The sequence below is a fragment of the Grammomys surdaster genome, unplaced genomic scaffold, assembly GCF_004785775.1.
Source record: "Grammomys surdaster isolate TR1022 unplaced genomic scaffold, NIH_TR_1.0 125749, whole genome shotgun sequence".
Taxonomy (NCBI): domain Eukaryota; kingdom Metazoa; phylum Chordata; class Mammalia; order Rodentia; family Muridae; genus Grammomys; species Grammomys surdaster.
The window spans coordinates 3110227-3131020 of NW_021620581.1; the positions used below are offsets into that span (position 1 = coordinate 3110227).

The window sequence follows — 20794 nt, forward strand, 5'->3', positions numbered from 1 at the left end:
TCAAACAGAGTCATTTTACATGGTTTGTCTTCACGTTTTTATTGATGTAGCAAATCATATACTATGTGTTTATTAAAATGTATATGTAACTCAGTGAATATCTCTCACATGATTGGGCCACATTGGCTGTGGGGTTCACATATAATTTATTTAAATAACATCTAAATTGTTACTATTATCTTCCCAATATTAAAAATTGAACTGTGTAGGCAACCACAGCATCTGTAAATTTATAAATGCAGTGATCCTGACATGTCCAGAATATATTCTTTTACCCTGGTTTGTCCCTTCCTCTAGTTCTTACCATTGTTCTGTCCCCTCTTCCATGATATTCTCTGGGTTATTGAAGGAGTAGGATGATATAGACTTCCCCTGTATGGCTTAGCACTCCCAAAAACATTTATTCTCTGCACTGTGATCAGTTGTGAATCTCTACATTAGCTACCTTCCACTGCAAAAAAGAAATGTTTTTGTTGATGTCTGAGAGCTATGCTAATCTATGTATATAGAGATACTAATTTAGAAGGCAGTTTGACAAGAAACCATTGAATGATATATTTCAAGTCCTACATATAAATAAGGACTAAACAATAATACTGTGACAAAAAGGTTATCTTTTAAACTCATAGAGAAATAAAAATATTTCAAGAGAAGCAAAAACTAAAACAATCACAAAAAGCAAGCCAGTACTGCTAAAGATACTTCAGAGACTTCTACAAAGGAGAGGAAAAAGAGATGTTTTTATTATTTTATTTGCTTACATTTCAAATTCCTTTTCTTCCCTCCACTAAGTTCCTACCCCATCCTTTCCTCTTTGCCTTTAAGTGGGTGTTCCCTACCAACCCATCCACTCCCACTTCACCCCTCTTGTACCCCTTCTCTGGGGCATCAAGCCTCCACAGAACTAAGGGCCTACACACACACACACACACACACACACACACACACACACACACTGATGCCAGATGAGGCAGTTCTCTGCTACATATATAGTGGGAGCCATAGACTGACCCATGTGTACTATTTAGTTGGTCTCTAGGAGCTCTGGGGAGTCTGGTTAGTTGATATTGTTGTTCTTCCTATGGTATTACAAACCCCTTCAGCTCCTTCAGTCCTTCCCCTAACTTTTCCATTGGGGTGCCCAGGCTCAGTCCAATGGTTAGCTGTGAGTATCTGTATCTGTCAGAGGCTGACAGATCGTCTCAGAGGACAGCCATATCAGGCTCCTGTCTGCAAGAATATCTTGACATCAGCAATTGTGCCAGGGTTTGTTGTCTGCAGATGAAATGGATATCATAGTGGGGCAGCCACTGGATGGCCTTTCCTTCACCCTCTGCTCCATTTTTTGTCTCTGAATTTTCTTTATACAGAGACAATTCTGAATTATTGTTTTTTTCTTTTTTAAGCTTAATTTTTAATGATTTTTTTACAGTCCAGTCATTATCTCCTTCCTGGTCCAGATTCTGGCTGTTCCTCATACCATTTCTCTTTCCTGCCTCCAAGAGGATGTCCCCACCTCCACACCTCCACCCCACCAAACCTCCCCCCTACCTTGGGCCTCAAGTCTCTCGAGAGTTAGGTGCACCTTCTCTCACTGAAGCCAGACTAGACAGTGCTCTGTGTCAGGGGCCTCATACAGCTGGTGTTTGCTGCCTAGTTGGTGGCTCAGTGTCTGAGCTATCTCAGGGTCCAAGTTAGTTGAGGCTGCTGGTCTTCTTATGGGGTCGTCCTCCTCCTCAGCTTCTTTCTGCCTTTTCCTAATTCAACCACAGGTGTCTTTAGCTTCTGTCCATTCATTGAGTGCAAAGATCTGCATCTGACTCTTTCAGCTGCTTGTTGGACCTCTCAGAGGGCAGCCACGCTAGGCTCCTGTCATGCATGTTCTTAATTACAGCATAGGAAAGGAGGAGTTTCATGAGAAGAATAGATGTCTTATTGTATCTTGTTTAGCACTATTTGACTGTCCTCTTTTGGAGGACTCACTCATTTATAAAAAAGGATGGAAAGGGACTATATCTGGGGGAGGTGGAGGTAGGGAGGAACAGAGAGGAGTAGATGGAGGGGAAACTGTGGTCAAGATGTATTCTATAAGAGATGAATCTATTTCAGAAGAAAAGAAGGAGGAAGGGAAGAGGATAAAGAGGAGCAGGAGGACTAGGATGAGGAGGTAGAATATAAAATAAAACTGTAAAAATATCTCAATCATACCCAACTCTGTAAAGCATCAAATCCCTAATATAAAGAAGGTAGGGAAGAAATAAATAACTAAGTTAACAAAAATGGAGGAATCAGCAAGTGTTTTTCAATAGTAATATTAAATACAAACAGTTTTGCCTCTCCAGGAAAAGGATCCTAACTGACTTATGGCATGACAAAAACAATATCTAATTATTTGGCACCTATAGTAAATACATCTCATTGTCAAATTCATAGAAAATCTTGAGGTAAAAGGATGGATGTTAAAATAATAAGCAACTTTAAAAAGCAGCAATAGATATACTATTATTATCTGACAACAGACATTAAGCCAAATTAGTCAAATGTTATAAAAAACAAGAAATAAAATAGAATACATTTATATATATTCATTCACTGAACAGGAGGAGCACCAACTTTAAATTAAAATAACAGTATTGGAAATAATAGTGAGTGACTTTAATACCCAACTCTCATCAATAGGTAGATCATCCAGGGTTTTTTTTTTAAATCCATAAAGAAGTTTTAGAGTTAAAATTTACCATTAAAGATATTATATAGTATATAATGATCCATCCAAAAATTGCAAAAGTATATATATTTTTAAGCAGTTCATGGCACTTTCTCTAAAACAAAGCACATGTTAGGCCAATGTAGTGAATAAAAATAAAATAATTTCTTACATTTCTTATAAAATCACACTGTAATAAAATTAGGCATGACTACAATCCAAAACTACAGAAACTCTATAAACTCTAGTAATATGTACATTAAGTTCCTGAATTTATGAAATTAGATGAGTAATTTAAAAAATACTAGAATCTGCTAAAAATGAAAAAACAACAAAAAACATATTTGATATGTGATATATTTATATATTATATATTATGTATTATGTATTATGTACTACATATTACGTATTACACCATATACCTTATACATTGTATATTGTATGTTATATATTGGATATTATATAGTATATATTACATTATTATATATAATAAATTATATATATATATATATATATATATATATATATATACATTGTGTATATAGTTGTATATAGGTTGTACAATGTATAATGTTTAGAATGAGATCAGATGCAAGAAGGAGAATTCCAACAACATTCCAGTTGACTTAACAAAGTAAGAAGAATCAGGGCCAGGTTGTAAATCATGTTTTATAATTGAACAAAGTAGTCATTTTGCCTACTCTTCTTTCTCAAACATGAGACCATCTTCATGTTGACTAAAGTATTACTTTGAGGCCATTTACTTATCAGGAGACAAATCTATGATTGATGACCTTAAAAGGAAGATTGACTTTCAATTCATTTAAAATGCTGATTTGACAACCTATAGCTACTGTGGTATATTTAAAAAAAAAAAAAAACAAAACCAAGCACCTAGGTTGGCCTTTGATTCCCATTGCTTTTCAAAGACAAAATAATAATAAGCTCACATAGAAGCTATCAAGAAATGCATTTCACAGCAGGGAAATGAATTGGTTTTACAGTGTTTGAATGGAGGGTTTGTCAAATAAAGCATGCCGTGACAGTAATAGTGTCATTTAGAGCCAGAAAATTATTGGCTTATTTGTTATTGGATAAAAGGAAGGCAAACATTTTGTATTAGGAAGTTTTAATGTGTTTAAAATCCTCATTAGGGATTAATGGACATGCTTGCTTAGCATAGCGCCTCATTAATTTGAGGCTAAACAGTTACTTCTGTGTTTCAATTTCAGTGTTGTTCCTTAATAACATTTTTTTCTTCTCTTTAATTAGATTTTGCATTTGAGCTTGGTTTTTACACCATTGGAGATGTAGAATTAATTAATGAGATTTATAAATTTAATGGAAGTAAGTTATTCTTAGATATCGGCTCATTTTAGTGAGCAGTTAAAGCACATGTAAGTAGACGCAGATCTAAGAGATTTCAGAAGCATAGAACAAATGTGAACTTCCTTGAATATATTTAGCAGTGTCACTTGGCATTAATAGATAAAAGTGTTTTAATTAGAGTTATAAATAATAGGGGAGCTGGCGAGGTTTCAGTTTCCCATGCACATAGCTTGTTCTTTAGGATCATCACTGTCAGAGAAGAGCAATTGTAACTGTTCCTGTGGAATTGCGATGTCATCCACTGGCAATTAAGACATTCCTAAGTGCAGGGTTCTGAGAGTCAATAAGGCACCAAATTCATTGGAGGTTACTTTGAAAGTGGAGCCACTTTCTATCAAGTGCATTCTGTTGTCACATTTTTATTGAGTGCATGTGTGAGTACAATTTCTAAAATCAGTTCTACTTACATGGCATTTTTCAGTAAGATTACACTAAGAAAATCAAACTGAAATTGGGCTCCTTTATTCTAAAACTGGCATTTAAATAATTATGTATTTAACAGAAGAGCATAGAGATTTCTTTAGGGTGAGCGACCACAAAAGTCAAGGAAAGACATTTCTTTTCTAAAGGACTTTGAAAGAATGAAATTAAAGATATAAATTTTTAAATTCTTTTTGTAATTGTGATTAAAGCAGTTATTTAAGACTTCATCAAGTATCTGTGGCAGTGTCTTTGGAAATTTCCCCAAAGACCTTAGTGTCAGCTTTACATTTATTTTTGAACAAATCAGAAATCTTTGTATCTTAGAACAATAAATATTTTGAAGACCAAGACATATTATAAAAGATAATTATGTTATGCTTCATTTTGATGATCATATATTAAATGTATAAAATTTTTGTTTAGTCTTTTCCAAGCACATATATATATAATTTATTATATATATAATGTACTCACTGATAAGTGGATATTAGCCCAGATACTCAGAATACCCACGATACAATTCATAGAATTAACAAGTGTAACAAGAAGGAAGCTGAGTAATCTTAACAAGAAGGAAGGCCAAAGTGTGGATCTTTCAGTCCTTCTTAGAAGGGGGAAGATAATAATTACTGGAGGCAGCGAGAGGGACCTGAGTGGGAGAGAGGAGGGGTTGGGAAAAGGGTGAACACAATCCGGTATGGGAGGAGACAGAAGAGAAGGCTAGGAGTCAGGAGAATGAATAGAAATATGTAACAGAGTGGGGTGGGGAATGGGCAAGGGGGCCCACTAGAAAGCCTTAGACACCAGGGAGGCTCCCAGGAACCAATGGGGATGACATTAACCAAACTGTCCAACAGTGAGGAGATAGAACCTGAAGAGACCACCTCCAGTAGACACACACAACCGCCCCTCTCAAGTTTTAGGGATGGGGTCACCCACCCATCTCAAAATTTTTAACCCAGTATTGTTCCTGGATAAAGGAAATGCAGGAACAAAAGTGGAGCAGAGGCTGAAGGAAAGGGCATCCAGAATCTGCCCCACCTTTGGATCCATCCCAAATGCACACAACAAACCCCAACACTTCTGCTGATGCCAAGGTGTGCTTGCAGACAGCAGCCTGGCATGGCTGTTCTTTGAGAGGCTCTGCCAGCATCTGACTAAAACAAATGCAGATACTCATTGGACTGAGCCTGGGGAACCCAATGGAAGTTAGGGGAAGGACTGAAGAAGCTGAAGAGGATTGTGCCCCATAGGAGAACAATAGTATCAACAAACCAGACCCCCTTGGAGCTTCCAGACACTAAGCCACCAACCAAAGAGTACACATGGGCTGGTCCATTGCTCCAGATACATATGTAGCAGAGAACTACCTCATCTGGCATTAGTGGGAGGGAAGGCATTTGGTTCTGTGGAGGCTTGATGCCCCAGAGAAGGGGAATGCTAGAGGGGTGAGGCAGGAGTGGGTAGGTGGGTGGGGGAGCACCCTCATAGAAGCAAAGGAGAGGGGAGATGGGATGTGGGGGATCATGGAAAGGAGACTGGGAAGGGAGATAACATTTGAAATATAAATGAATAAAATAATTAATAAAATTTTAAAAACTTAAAATTAAAAAACAACATCATACAGACGGAGAAGGTTATATTTAGGAATACACTTGCATAGACATGACATATATGCATATAACAACAATTAATGAAAGATAAGGTCAAAAAGAGCAAGTCAGAAAGGGGAAGAGAGATTATATAATTATATCAATTTCAAAAAATAAAAGAAATAAAAATAAAATATTGTTGACATATAGAATATCAGAATTATTGAAAACCTCATTTAAAACAATTAAATTAAAACATTTAAAACATTAAAATCCATTATCTCCTCCTGATAATGCACAAGTTTGCTTTCTAGGAGGAAGATATAAGCAATGGAGTTCCGTTTGCTCCTCTATATACAAGGTTGAATTTATTTGGGCCTATATATATCCTCAAGCCTTAGAGATATATATCGCCTCTGAGTTTCATTTCATCTGGACTTGCATAACATTACCAGAGTTACGAGTGTGGGTTTTTCAAATGATTTATTTTACTCTTCTTGGCCTCTCTATTTACCACATGAATTCAGAATAAAGCTTTTTATACATGAGAACAGTTGGAGATCTGTGAACTGTGCCTAGTTTAAGTGGTAGAAAGAAAAGAATGTAATGGCAAGAAGCAAAGTTCCACCTTGGTATGAATTGTCATATTTCACTAGAGGTGACATACAAAGGTCACATCTTAACTGTCAGCATTTTGTTCTTTTTATTGTTTTATAAGAAACTTTGCAAGAAAGTGAGATCACTGCTTTGCAATTGTTTAACAATTCTAGGAGCTTCTGTAATTATTGCAGAACACAGGAATACATGGCAATTCTTTTTTAAAAAAATTTATTGGCTATTTTATTTATATTTCAGATGTTATCCCCTTTCCTCATTCCCCACCCATCCACCCAGAAACTTCCTATCTCATCCTCCCTCCTCCTGCTTCTATGAGGATGTGTCCCCACCCACCCACTCCCACCTCCCCACCCTCCCCCACACATAGCTTCCAGCCTTCATGGGACCAAGGATCTCCTCACCCACCTATGCCTGACACTGTCATCCTCCCTACATACACAGCTGGAGCCATGGGTCCCTCCCTATGTGCTCCCAGGCTGGTGGTTTAGACCCTGGAAGTTCTGGTTAGTTGGTATTGTTGCTCTCCTCATGGGGCCACAAACCCTTTCAGCTCCTTCAGTCTTCTCTCTAACTCCTCCATTGGGAACCCCTTGATCAGTTCAATGGTTAGCTGTGAGCATCCGTCTCTGTATATGCCAGGCTCCGGCAATTCTAAACATCACAACATGTATTCTTTAATTGGCAGAATTAAGAAATGATTGTTCTTTCTGATACATCTTTTCCATATATTTCCTGATTTCATTCTAATATGAACATCTGTATTTTTACATTCTCTTCATTGGCTAGAAGAAATTACAGGTGATGTTCCAATCAGGAGAGATTTAGTAGTATCCATTTTATGCCTGAAATGGTTACTGTTGCATGACTAAGATTTCCACAGGATGGAAATGGCTGTCCCATAGTCTCGGAGGAGTTATATGCACATGTAGGTATTTCAAAAATAAAATGACACAGCTAGAAAGTCTGTAGATTTTAAAGCAGAACCTATAAAATTATTTCCATTGAGATTATAATATAATTACATTACTTCTCTCTCGCCTTTCCTCCCTCCACTACCACCCCCCCATATACTGATCCTTGTATAGCAGAACAACAAATTAGAAGAGAGTACAAGAAAGGAAAAACAAGCAAGATGGGTCAGAATCTAGGAAGCTATGAGGATTTGGCTCAAATTTTGGAGTGGAATTATGGACGTGAAAAGTTGGCTAAAGGAGGAAACGACACATTTTGAGTATTGGCAATAGTAGCAGCCACAACTGGAGTGAACCCATAGGGTTCCTCAAGTGAGCAGACACAACCTTGAAAGAATGGATCAAGCAATAGGGACTTTCCTTGTACCTTGTTTTTTGGTTTGTTATAGTAATATTCCTAGGTGACTATTCTGTTTGGGAAAAGTCTATCTCACACACACACACACACACACACACACACACACACACACACACACGTACACACACCATACCAGAACACCGTGCTAATTATTAGCTCCTTTTTATATAGAAAGTAGTTATTAGAACATGTAAATGAAAATGAACAGTGAGCTAATGGCTATTCAGAACTCATGGAATTAGTACTCTTCACTTTAAATTCTGTATGCCATTATGTACTCTTAGCTGATGATAGCCTTTTCTACATTTGCATTCTGCTGTTGCCTATACGTAATGTAATCAGTGAAGAGATGTCTTCATAATAAAACACACTGATCACCCTTCCTCATGCTGCCCACCACTCACTCCTCTTATCTTCTGTTGTCATAACCCCTTAAGCTCCATCTCTAGTCTCGTTTGTCACCTTCAGTAAGAGCAAGCAGATGGATAAACAACCTGAAGCTCTATATGAACTAGGTCCCTGAAGAGGATTTAATGATTAATTAGCAACATTCAGAAGATGTCACAGTGTCAAACCTATAACAGCAGCTCCTCTGCGCTCTCTAGACTGAGGCTGTCGATGCCTCCTTAAGAACCACAGAAGGGACTTAGAATATGAACATGAGCATGAACCTACTACTGGGCAAAGGTACCCTGATATACCTTACTTCATTTCAACATCACAGAATTTCCTAAAGCAGTTTATTTTAATTGTTCTCAGGTAGGTAGGTAAATAAAGACACACATTCAGGTGATTTTTCCCCCAAGGTCATAAAGCAAGTTTCAGGCTGGAATTTGAATCAAAATCTGTTGAACTTCAATGTGCTCTTTCAAATTCCTGGCCTCTTTCCAAGAACGATACTTTAAACATCAATTCTATGGATACACAGGAGTTTTTCTGTTTTAAAATAAAATTGGAAGATGAGTTGATTTGGCAGTGCCATCTAACTGTTGTGAAATCGTTTTTGTTGTTGTTGTTGTTGTTGTTGTTGTTGTTGTTGTTGTTTTGATTAAGATCATATTACCCAAGGACATCTGCCTGCAGCTTATGTAATATTAACTGCTTCCATTTAATCATAGACTCTTGAATACAAACTAAACTAGAGACAGGTTAAGATGAGGTAAGAAACAGAGACAGCAATAGATCCTAATATGCGTGTAGTTTGTAGTTTTCCAAATAGATTTTGGAACCTGGAACTCCCTGAATGGGGAAATCAAAGAATCTGCAAATACAAATAAGAAACAAGAGGCTGTTGCTTCCATGTTTCCAAATGACCAATGATGGAGATTAACAATTTGAAAAGACTAAGGCTCATTTTTTGGAATATTGTAACCTGCATTTTCACTTTATTTTTAATACTATGTCAGGGGCCTCTGTATCACATAATTCAATTATGAGGATAAATGTGGTAGTCTGTTTATGAAAATATAAATAGAATTCATTTGAAACTTGCAATCAGTGTCTATTGTAGTATTATTTAATTGAGGCAGTTATTTAGTTTACAATTAAACTTACAAGTTTTATATTGTACATTGAGAAATCTTTACAAAGGTAGAGTATTCTCAGAATAGTAGGCTTTGATTGCTACATATTATGTTACAACCTTGGGATGATTTATGGCAAAAATTGACCTTTCTTCCCTCACATTCCCTTAGCAATAATGCATTTAGAGGCACACACTGAGCTCCTATGGGTTAAACATGTGATGATCATTATTCTTTTAATGTTTTACACTATTTTCCATGTTTTCTATTAGTTCTAGTCACTGCTTATGTCGCCCAATGCCACAATCAGGATATTTTTGATATTGTGTATTACCCTAATCTCCAAGAAGGATGCTCCAAACTGATTAATCTCAGAATGATTAAAACATCCTATGCAATTCACTTATTGTTGCTACAGTTAATTTAATATTTGATAATTTAAAGGTACCATAATTATTTCATAAGCTATGCCTGTATCATGAGGCAGATGATCTGTATGTGGCCTCTCCGTGCTTACATGGAGTAGCTGCCTGTAGGGTTAGATTCAGATAAGATAGGCTATTGTGAGCATTGTCAGTCTACTTACCACCTACTTGATGATGTATACCTCCCTTCCTGGCTCTCAGAGGACCATGTCCATGCCCAGAACCAGAGGGTCGTCTAGGGCCAGGAGTAAGAGCATAGCCTCCCCTTGTGCAGCTTACTTTCTACTGTAGGAGGAGGGAATGGAGATGGGAGATTTGAAAGCATGCTGCAGCTCTGAGTGATTAACTTGTGATTTGTGGACTATTTGAATATTCAAGATTGGACACAGAAAGAGAGCATGGTGGCTCTGGACCTAAGGGACAATGTGGCTGTTCTAATCCCAGTACTGCCACTACTTCTCCTCTAAAACTCCTAGGAAAGTTGTGGGTGATTTTGCCGAGACAGAGTTTGAGAGGACAAATTCCAGCCTTGTTTTTAGTGTGGATTTTTTCCAGTGTGTACTGTGACACCAGAGTGGTGCTTCATCGCAGAGGGGTCAGAAATTAAAGTGCCCTCAGGTGTTCCCAGCAATTCTCAGTCATGTCAAACCCATGGCTTCTTACTCCCATATGGTTTGATGACTACAGTTAGTACCTGAAGGCTAGGAGCTTCTGTTGGATATGGCTCTGTCACTGAACCCAGTAGGTATTCTTTCCTTGACACTTAAATGAGTTCTCCAGTTCCTTATTGTCTATTTCTTCTGTAAATAGAAAATTTATCTTTCTCTTTATTTGCATAGGGTTTTCTACATAAGAGTAATGTTGTCTTTCACCTTTAAGTCCCCCTGCCCCCATACACCATCCTAAGCAAAGTGTGAGCTCAATCAGGATTTGTTGTCTAAAGAAATAAATGGAAGATCCGATGAATAGGCAGACTGTGAATGAATGAGATTCTATTACCCTTGTCAAGACTATCTTACCATATATGTCCCAGTGGGTTTCTAATTGTTTTTTCCCTGTCCCATCTAGACCTTTAACTCTGAGATGCAGATCAGGTCTCACAGCATTTGTCATTGTAAGCTCCCATGCCCAGTGCTTTTCCAGACACTTAGGAAGTGTCTACTGGTTAAGAAGCACTTGCAGCCCCATTTGAGAGTTGTCTGTATAGAGACCAGCTATGAGACTGAGTTAGATAAATTTGCATAAGTAGTGACTTCACGAGATATACTAGATTCCAAGATTTTCTTTCAAAAAACACCGGGTGTGGCTATATAAAGATTTGTCTGTATAGTTATTAGTCCTCAATGATACTGTCTCTGACTCTGATTGTCATTATCTGACTTTCTACAATCTTCTGTGTCCACATATCCTTGACAGAGATTTTTTCCATAAAGAAATGAATATCTGTAACTCCAGGTGGAGGAATGATATTTGCAGCTGGCATGAGGCAGCTATCAGCTGCACTTTTCATAACAGAAGTAGAAGAAATCAAAGAATAGGGGCCATAGCACACTCAGCATCTTTTATTTCACTTGCTACACACAGGGGCACCAGAGTTTCAAAAGGATCAATCACTGTTACTTTTACTTTACATTAAATTATATTTTATGATTACGAATGCTGAAACTTTGATAGGTAAAGTTACTGAATGTGCCTCCTATCAAAGTTTCTGCCCCACGTTTTTTTACTCAGGAGCGTACTCATCATGTTTGTGAATATTGTTGTTTTAGACTTCTTTAATTTCAAAATCAATATTGATATGTTTGTGTAAAAAAAAAGGTAAGCAATGGTACTGGGAGAGAACTTGGTGCCAAATATTTATTTTATAGTATTGACTCTGACACTATGCAACAATGACAATTTACATCTTCCTTACAGCTCTTTGGATATTTTGTTTGGGAAAAGGTATTAATTGAAAATTTAAGAATTATCTTGAAAACCACAATTGCTGTATCATTGAGAAATTAGCCAGTATGTTGTTTGTTACTAAGAATCATACGTAAAAAGAATTATAAGTTGTAGCATAATACATTAGACCATAAAATATACATTCTGTGGACTATCATTACTTGTTCATTTAAAACTCAGAATTCAAAATAGTAGCAGGAGAGATAGCTCAGCAGTTAACAGTACTTGTCACTTTTAAGAAGCATCTATAGCTCCAATTCCAAGGGATCTGACACCTTCTTGCTTCCATTTGTACCAGGTGCACATAGGGTGCACATACATACATGGAACATTCTTTATAGAGCTTTGTAGCACAGAGTCATAGTTGTATGTGGATTATCTTCTTATCTGCCCTCCTATTAAACATACCAAGTCAATGAGGAAAAAAAACACATTTTCTTTTGCTTCATGTTACATTTCTGCCTATCGCCAGCCTGATTCAGAATAGCTTTAAAAAGTATTTCTTGAACAAATTAAACAATAAATGAAGTGTGTTAGGCCAGTCACTGTTGAGTCCCTATATGAAACCTATAATTTAAGGTTCTTTATGACATGCATCCAGCCAATTTTTGAGCCTTTATTTGTAGTGTCTCTTTATCCTGTATTCAAATGTTGTTGCATTAGGAAGGATGACTATATAATTTGTCATCCAAAGTGGAGAAAATTTTAATATGAAAGCAAATACAGCTAATAATTATACTAGAGTAACAATTGTAACTTGGAAATGTGTGTGGTAATCCAGGGTAGCTAACCTCATTATTGGACAGCATCTTAGCATGTTTCATTTACTTGGGATCTTGTGTTTACTGAAACAGAAATCCTTACATGTAGAAGATATTCAATAAATTATGGTGGAAATCAATAGCTATTCAATAATGAATTTTATAATACTTGAAGATGTACATGATATGATATCATGTTGAAAGAAATCTGGTGTCCCAGGCCCCTTTTGATTTCCTCAAATATTCTTGAACTTTGTTCTTCAAATATTCTTATCTTCATCTATAATCTGAGAATAATAATGAACCAGCCTTGCAAGAGGTCTCAGGTTCACAGATACTGTAGCAGTGTTCACAGTACAGGACTTGCCCATCATCCCTCAAAGCAGTTAATGAGAAATAACTGCTGTTTTCCTTCCCAGAACACCAGTAATGGGATTTTTTTTTATCCTGAAGAGGGTGAAGGTTTGAAGAGGAGAGGTGGCGATGTTTAGGAGATGCTCAGATCTTACACAAGTAACATGGTACCAGGGTGTAATTCTATTCTCAAGGCCTTCATCATTCACCACAGTATAACTGCTATCTTATGTTGACATATGGCTCATCACTTTCACTGGTTACCAAGCCCTGGGAGAAAAATGTCATTTGCTTGACATACATCAAGTCCTCAGAATGTTGATGTTAGGGTTGGATTTTGATTGATTAAGAAAATGTCACAGAGAGAGAGACAAAAAGATGACTCATGGTATTAATTAATTTACTATATGCTTGAGATTTCCTCTAAATGCCAAGTCAAATCTGCAATGTTCACAGGAATTCAGTTTATTTTGTATTAAAAAAAATATGTAGTCATGAGGGGAGGTGCCTAGACTTACTGCAACTTGATATGTCATGTCTGGGGATCTTGCCTTTTTGCAAAGAGAAATGGAGGAGGAGTTGATGGGGGAGCGGCAGGTGGGGAGAAGAGAGGGGGAAAACTGTGGTCATGGAATAAACATAAATAACAATGATAATAGTAATAATAATTTTTAAAAATAAAAGATAAGCATCTAATTTGACTGTCCAAATTGAAGGAAAATAGGATTAATCAGAGAAATATATATATATATATATATATATATATATATATATATATATATCCTTCTTCTTTAAATGTAATAATATGCTAAACCATCCATGTTCCAGGGTTGTAAGGCTGGGAAATCACAAGGTAAAGTTCCCTTTATGGATAAACATGAAGGGGAGGAAACCAGCTCAGAGTCCTACGGTACATTTGAAAGAGCAAAGAGTCACTTTCTTTTTACATATTGCACTTTAGCTTCTTTGTTTTGTTAGAGTAATACAAGATTAGCCACTTTTCAGACTGTGATGCTTTGTATTTAATAGGCAAAATAATATTGTTAGGGTTTTTTTTTCTGTTTTGATGGCTTATCTGACAGTGTACACTGTAAACTTTTCTGAGTGTAGCTGGTTATATTTATTATATTTTGTTTATTTTAGGTAAGCCTTACCAGCGACCCAAGCTGTGTTGAGGAAATCTTGCGGGTGAGTTTGAACTTTTATTTCTGTGTCATTTAACAATAAAGGAAACTATCTGTTTAAATTGTTGAAAGTACTCTTGCATTCAACACCAATGGTCTTCTGCTTATATTGCCTGCTTCATTTCTTACCCTCATCACCCTGCACTCTAAAGTAATTAAAATTCTGGCGATTTCGTCACTGATCTAGAACATAATTTAGAATTCTGATAAAGATGCCTCTCACCCTATTTAGGAAACATTCCCTACTTACACACCATACCTTAATCTTCATGTCACCTGTCTATTTTCAGGCTCTCAGTGACACCTGACTAGGATTGGAATACACTGTCAATATAATATGGTTATAGAGACTGTATGGGGGAAAGGGAGCATGAGTAGGCTGACCAATCATGGCATGTATGGACAGTCCAACTTAGGAGACAGAGAGGAGCTTAGAGGAAGAACAAAGTTAAAATAGATAACAGCTAGCCCAGCGGTAAGATACCACATGAAAGAAAACTAATGTATCTACCTATTATCTTCGCCAGTTGGAATCATATGGTAATATAGTATTTAAAGAAGATGAATAATAGGGAGTTCCTGCCCTGGCTTTGCCATTTGTCACTTTTGTGACTTTGTGACTTTGGACAGATGACTTTATCTTCCTGAATCTCCCTTCCTTGTCTGTCAAAGATTATAATATCATAATTCTCTTGTAAACTGCCAAATAGTATGTAAATGCTCATTATTATGGTAAATGATGACCAGTAATAGCCACGTAGAAACCATGTAAGTTTTCCTCCTGGAAAAGAAAACAAAGTATATATCAGTGAAACTCAGCAACCACTTTCCCTCACTTAACAACATCAGACTGATGCTCTTAAAGTACTAGATCTTAGGTAAGTGCTTTCTCAGCAGCCTAGTATTTGAAGCCATCCCTGCCAACCTGCTGCCAAAGAATAATGAAGAACATTAAGCTGCCTAAAGTGACCTTGGCCTGCTAAACACTTTTCCTTCCTATGGCTGTTTCTGAATCTGCTTCAGCCAAAAGACCTTGCTTTTGAGGATTAAAAAGATTAGTCTTACCTGTTTGATTGGAGATGATACCCTATAGACTGAAGATATGGTGGCCACTTTTGTAAGATAAGAACCCAACAATTTGTCCAGTATCTATCCTTCAGGCCCTGGGCCTTGACAGGAGTCATAACAGTCATAGTGAAATCTACAAGCATGATACACCCTGGGAATTTGTCTATTTGTTCCATTGGGTAGATACAGGAAATCCCATACAATCCTTCCTTGTTATCATCCAGCATCCTTAAAGAAAGACAAGAATAAAAGAAATGGCTTACTTAGTGGGCAGGGTAACCTCTGTCTACTCTTGGTCCCCTGAGGGCCAAGCATAAATGAAGTCCGTCCATCAGGGCTTTTTCTTTACACCCAGAATGTCAGATCCATCTAAGAGTCACCATATAACTTGTCACTATTGAATTTTCTCCTTCAGACAGCCCAGCCTGGTACTTAAGTGTGTCATGCAGTGACAGTGAGGGAATTAGGGAGAACACCTGTCAGAGTCTGAGTACTTAGGGAAACAGCAGCCTTTCACTTAAGCATGTATAAAAGGCTGGTTGCCTTAGTAAGTTCATAAAAGATAGCTGCAATGGAGAAAGTAACAAAAGTTCTTCTGTTGTTCTTGGAAGAGAACCTAGAGAAAGTTAGTGTTTTGTTTTCTCTTTTGATTGGTTGATTGGTTTTGTTTTGGAAGGCACATTGATTGTTTAGAATTCTGTTTGATTCATTTTCTTCAGTAGTGTCATAAATGAATAGACTTTATCTTATCGAAGAGTAGAATGCTTTATCCCCTATATATGGAACGAGAATTAACTTTCCAAAGTTTATTCCTCAATTCTTATGACTCGTATTTAAATTGTTGTAGACCACACTGCATGTCACAGCAGAGGATGCTGTGGGATTTTGTTTTATTCACATGTCCATACTGCTGATAGCAGGACCCTGTCGTATGTAGGTAGTCTGTCACTTTACTCCCCATCTGTGTCCTTTTTCAGGGAAAATATTTTTCTTTTTCTCAGCTCCTCCACTGAACCCCTCTGTGCTTTTCAAACTAAATTGATTCAAAAGCAGGCAAAGTAACTTTTCCTTTTCTCAGTTTTTCTCCTGAATCCTTCTGTGCTTTTCAAACTAAATTGATTTAAAAGCAGATTCATCTCTCCTAGGTAAAATAACTGTGTAGCTGGAAGATGTGACTCTAGCCCCCTGAGGAGAAAGAATTGGCTCCAAGTTGCTCTTGGCATTTCTTTCCTGAGGAGCTGCATTAGTGTGTTTATCTAACCACAGAGGAAGATTACCCCCTTTCTAACTTGCTGCCTACCCCCTAGTGAAGGAATTTTATTAATTAAATTTGTTCTTTGACAATTTGATATACAGTGTATATACTGCGTTCTGATTACTCTTATCCCCCACAATCTCTTAACTTCCTCCCACCCCTGCCAACCACTCCCTCTATTGATTCCTTTCTCACATTTATGTCATATTGTTTTGTGACAGAAGTTACTGTACAGGCTATTTGCTTTTGTATATTTTAGTGTATTCATTCTTCTAACTGTCCTTTCCTTCTTCTCTGATCTTCTTTTCCCTATTATATATGAAAACACAAGGACAGATTTTTGTATTAGCCAGGTGTGACACCATCAGTCTACTTTATTGCCAACCTTGCAAGCAAGGGTAGGGCTTGCATGTGGTAGAAGTGGAGTAAAGCATAGTTTTCTTTGTTGTTGAAATCTAGTGGTCTCTGCACTATACTTAGCTACCATCTGCTTTGCCACCACCAGCCTTCATTAAGAATCTGTTAAAATTTATATAAAAAATGTTTCATACACTAGCTAACATTTCTTGCATTTAAAACACTAATAACTTTAGTGTTTGAGCAAGTCTTAATGACGGTAATTCCTCCTTCTTGTCATTATTGAATTTTTTCAAGTTTCATTTCCATTGATAATAAAGACAGCAATAGCAAATATACTACTCATGATAAAAGAAGTGATACTAATAATACCTGGATAGCACTTAAGTACATTTCCTTGAATCCTCAGAGAAACCTTTAAAGGCATAATTTTGTATAAATTATGTACAACATTAATTATGCATATATTTTTCACAAAATATATACAAATTAGTTATTCATATTCAACTTTTCCAAACATACTAGAATGCATTCACCTACAAAAAATTTTCATAAAACTACTTTGTCCTGCAAAGCAAGCTACATAGTTGCAGGCTTATTTGGCACTTCACAAAAATATTATCGCTTATTATAAATTTTATAAATCTGAAACTTAAAAGCAGACATTTGTATACTATATCCTAGCTTATGTGCTTGTTTCTAACAGTGTACCACTTACTCTTTAGAGTCAAGGTACTCTCTAGTGCAAACAGAAATAAAAAATAAAAGTAGCTCTACCTACCCAGTGATGATATTTTGCGGTTACAATTCATTTATCATACAGTGATTCCTAGACTGCTCATAAGTAATAATATGGGCAACATGAGCAGCTTCTTTTCTGAGCTATACGGGGTCTTATGCATCATAGACTCATCATTTCTGGGAGCATTAAGCCAATGAGAGTAGCATGCTCTAAAGGCTACCAGCTAAGGATGGATGTTCAGTGATTATTTGTTCTGCAACAATATGATTTATTTGTATCTAGCAAGAATTTACATAAAATGTCAACAAACTATCAATTAAATCCTTTCTAGAGTCAAAAATGCAGATAACATGCTTCTCTTAGATTTGATGCTGAACAGATTGTGTTTCCTAGCAAAATACCTTCTGTAGATGATAATTTCATAGGCAAACATCTGTAAGGGTAATTCACTGTTTATGAGAAATGCTGAATTCACTATGTAGGATTTAGGAACTGTATTTGATAAACTGTGCTTTCTTACAATTTCCCTTGCCATATGGATCAGGCTGGTAACCATCTACGCAGGCACCACTTTTTGATTACAGCTGATCTTCATCTCTACAGCATATTAAATTATGGCAATTGTACTCATTAGTCTTATATTTTTATTTATAGTTTTATCATGGAACAAACCTGTCAAATAATTACAGGATAGCCACATAACTATTTGTTATTTTTAATCTTTTAATAGGGTTAATGAAAAAGTTCATATTATGAGTGAGATAAAATGGATCAGGGAACAAAATTAGTCAGAAATTTGTGCCTGAAAAAAAATTGATTTTATTATCATAATTATAAAGAATAATTAGTACCTTTCAGAAAAATTCCTTTTACAAATTTAACCAATAATTGGGCAATTGATTTTATATACTTTCAAATGAATCTGTAAATAGTTTTCAAATTGAATGCATGTAGAAGATTTTCTCTGTAATTCTTTTAAATATTAATCCTTCTGGAATGTCTCTGAAAGAATCTGTCCCATTCTGGTTTGGGCTTTTAAAATTATAGTTTCCTGAAATACTATATAAATAGCACATCCAATGAAGACAATTGTTGTATATAATTAAGACTATATATAATTAATGTTAACATTGATAGAGTCAACTAAATGAACTAATGATTTTACTCCTACCTAATCTGACAACTAACTCTTACCTAATGACACTGTGAAATATGTAAATTTGTCAGCAGGTGAAAATGCCCTTGAGTGTGTAAATTATATGGAATATCACCTTTTCTGAAGCTAATTCAAACCTCTAATGGACTTAATAAAAACCATGCACACGTGAGCTGAGCTATTCATAGAACCAAATTAGCCCATAACATATATTGCACATTATTTGCTTCCCAGTAATCATTTCCTCTTTTCTCTAGCACAAACTAACCTAGAAGAAAGATGCTAAATTTAATTATAAAGACTATTATGTGAACAATGAAGGTAAGCTCTCCAATGTGCTTCCAAATGCACCCAGAACCTGGCAAGCAGCTGAAATATTTTCCTGTGGAATCTAGGGGTTTACAGCTAGCATATGAGGTGAATTTTAAATTCTTTTACAGATGTCATTGAGAAAGTGAGTAATGTAAGTAACGAGGTGACTGGCTCAGTGAATCATGAGAACCTGTCACACATGGGGAGATGTCAGGAAAGAGATGATGTCAAATACCAGTAACTTAGCAACGGAGCATTTAGCTATCCAGGGAGGGAGCAAGAGTAGTCCCTTTAAAATAGCTGAGTAGATATATGAGTCCCTATATATTTTAGGTGAGCTATAAAAATAAGTCTGTTCTCTGTCAACTTGTTTCTTTGCATGAATATGGTGATTCATTATTTTCCATTAAACTGAATGAAAGCCTGTGAGAATTTAAGCCATGTGTAAAATTTACACCTGCTTTTTGTAGCTTAGGTATACAGAAAAGGGCAATGAAACAATGTATTGGCTTGACAAAGAGGGTTCTAGGTTTATCGGAAAAGAAGAAATAGCTTCTGACTTTTGTTTAAGAACCAGTATTTTGGTCCTGGCTTTGCCAGTAGAATAGAGCTGAGAGAGAAAATGGTAACACAAGAAAGTCTGCCACTCTATTTGCTACTCTGCAAATATATGACCAGTGTCTGGAAAAATGTATCAAGGTAGCAACCTTTTCATAATCAACATGGTAGGCATCTTCTCGTTTTGGAAAAAAAATGTAAGAATAAAGGGAAGATCAGTCTTCTCACATACAAAAACCATTCTGGAGGCTTCCAACTAGATTTCTCCATGTACTCAGTCTGAAATGTGCAGTTGCTTCTACAATAGGGGCTTCCCTTTAAATTCTAGGAGGCAACAAAAGGTGATAGGAATAGTTTATACTATTTTGTAAATATTTTGGATCCTTCTCCTGAACAAAAATTTGAGGCAAAGTTTTCTCATACCTATCACTGTAGTGATATTACAAATAACAGTAAATGGACTCAGTAGGTTGTTTGTGTGTATGTGGGGAGGTGCACATACATACATACATACATGCATACATACATACATACATGCATACATACATACATACAATCAAGTGTATGTATATTTTTGTGTGTGTGCTAGTCAGGATTCTGTGAAGGACCAGAACTGACAGAATGAAATACATGGCTGTGGTCTGAGCAATACAACAATGGCTCCTGGAAGAAAGGCCAAGAATACAGCAGTTGTTTACCCTGTAATACTAGGTGTTTCCGCAGTCTCATTATGGTGGTGAATCCTGGAGAATTCCTAAAGACCTAATGGTCTTCTGTTAATGTTGGAATCATAAAGAGATAGCTTATATTATCAGCCAAGGAATCTCTCAGCAACAGGATAAATAAACTTGCCAGTTAAACCAAGGATAAGCTGCCATCAAGCAAAAACTTACTTCTTACATGTACTTTTATGTGGACTGTCATCAGAAGGTATGACTCAGATTTAGGGTTCCACCTCAAATGATGCAGTTAAGAAAATCCCTCACAAGCATGCCCAGCTGCTTGGGTTTCAGCTGATTTTAAATGTAGCCATTAGCCATAACAGTGTGTGTGTGTGTGTGTGTGTGTGTGTGTGTGTGTGTGTGTGTGTGTGT

General features: G+C 36.5%; 1 protein-coding gene across 1 annotated transcript in view; it reads left to right on the forward strand.

Moving 5' to 3' along the window:
* Positions 1-20794, forward strand: part of Aff2 (AF4/FMR2 family member 2) — a 486558-nt gene that overhangs the window by 300108 nt on the left and 165656 nt on the right. Inside the window, exon 4 of the mRNA XM_028788421.1 lies at positions 14212-14256. Coding sequence (XP_028644254.1) covers positions 14212-14256 — 45 coding nt within the window. The remainder of the gene's footprint in view (positions 1-14211; positions 14257-20794) is intronic.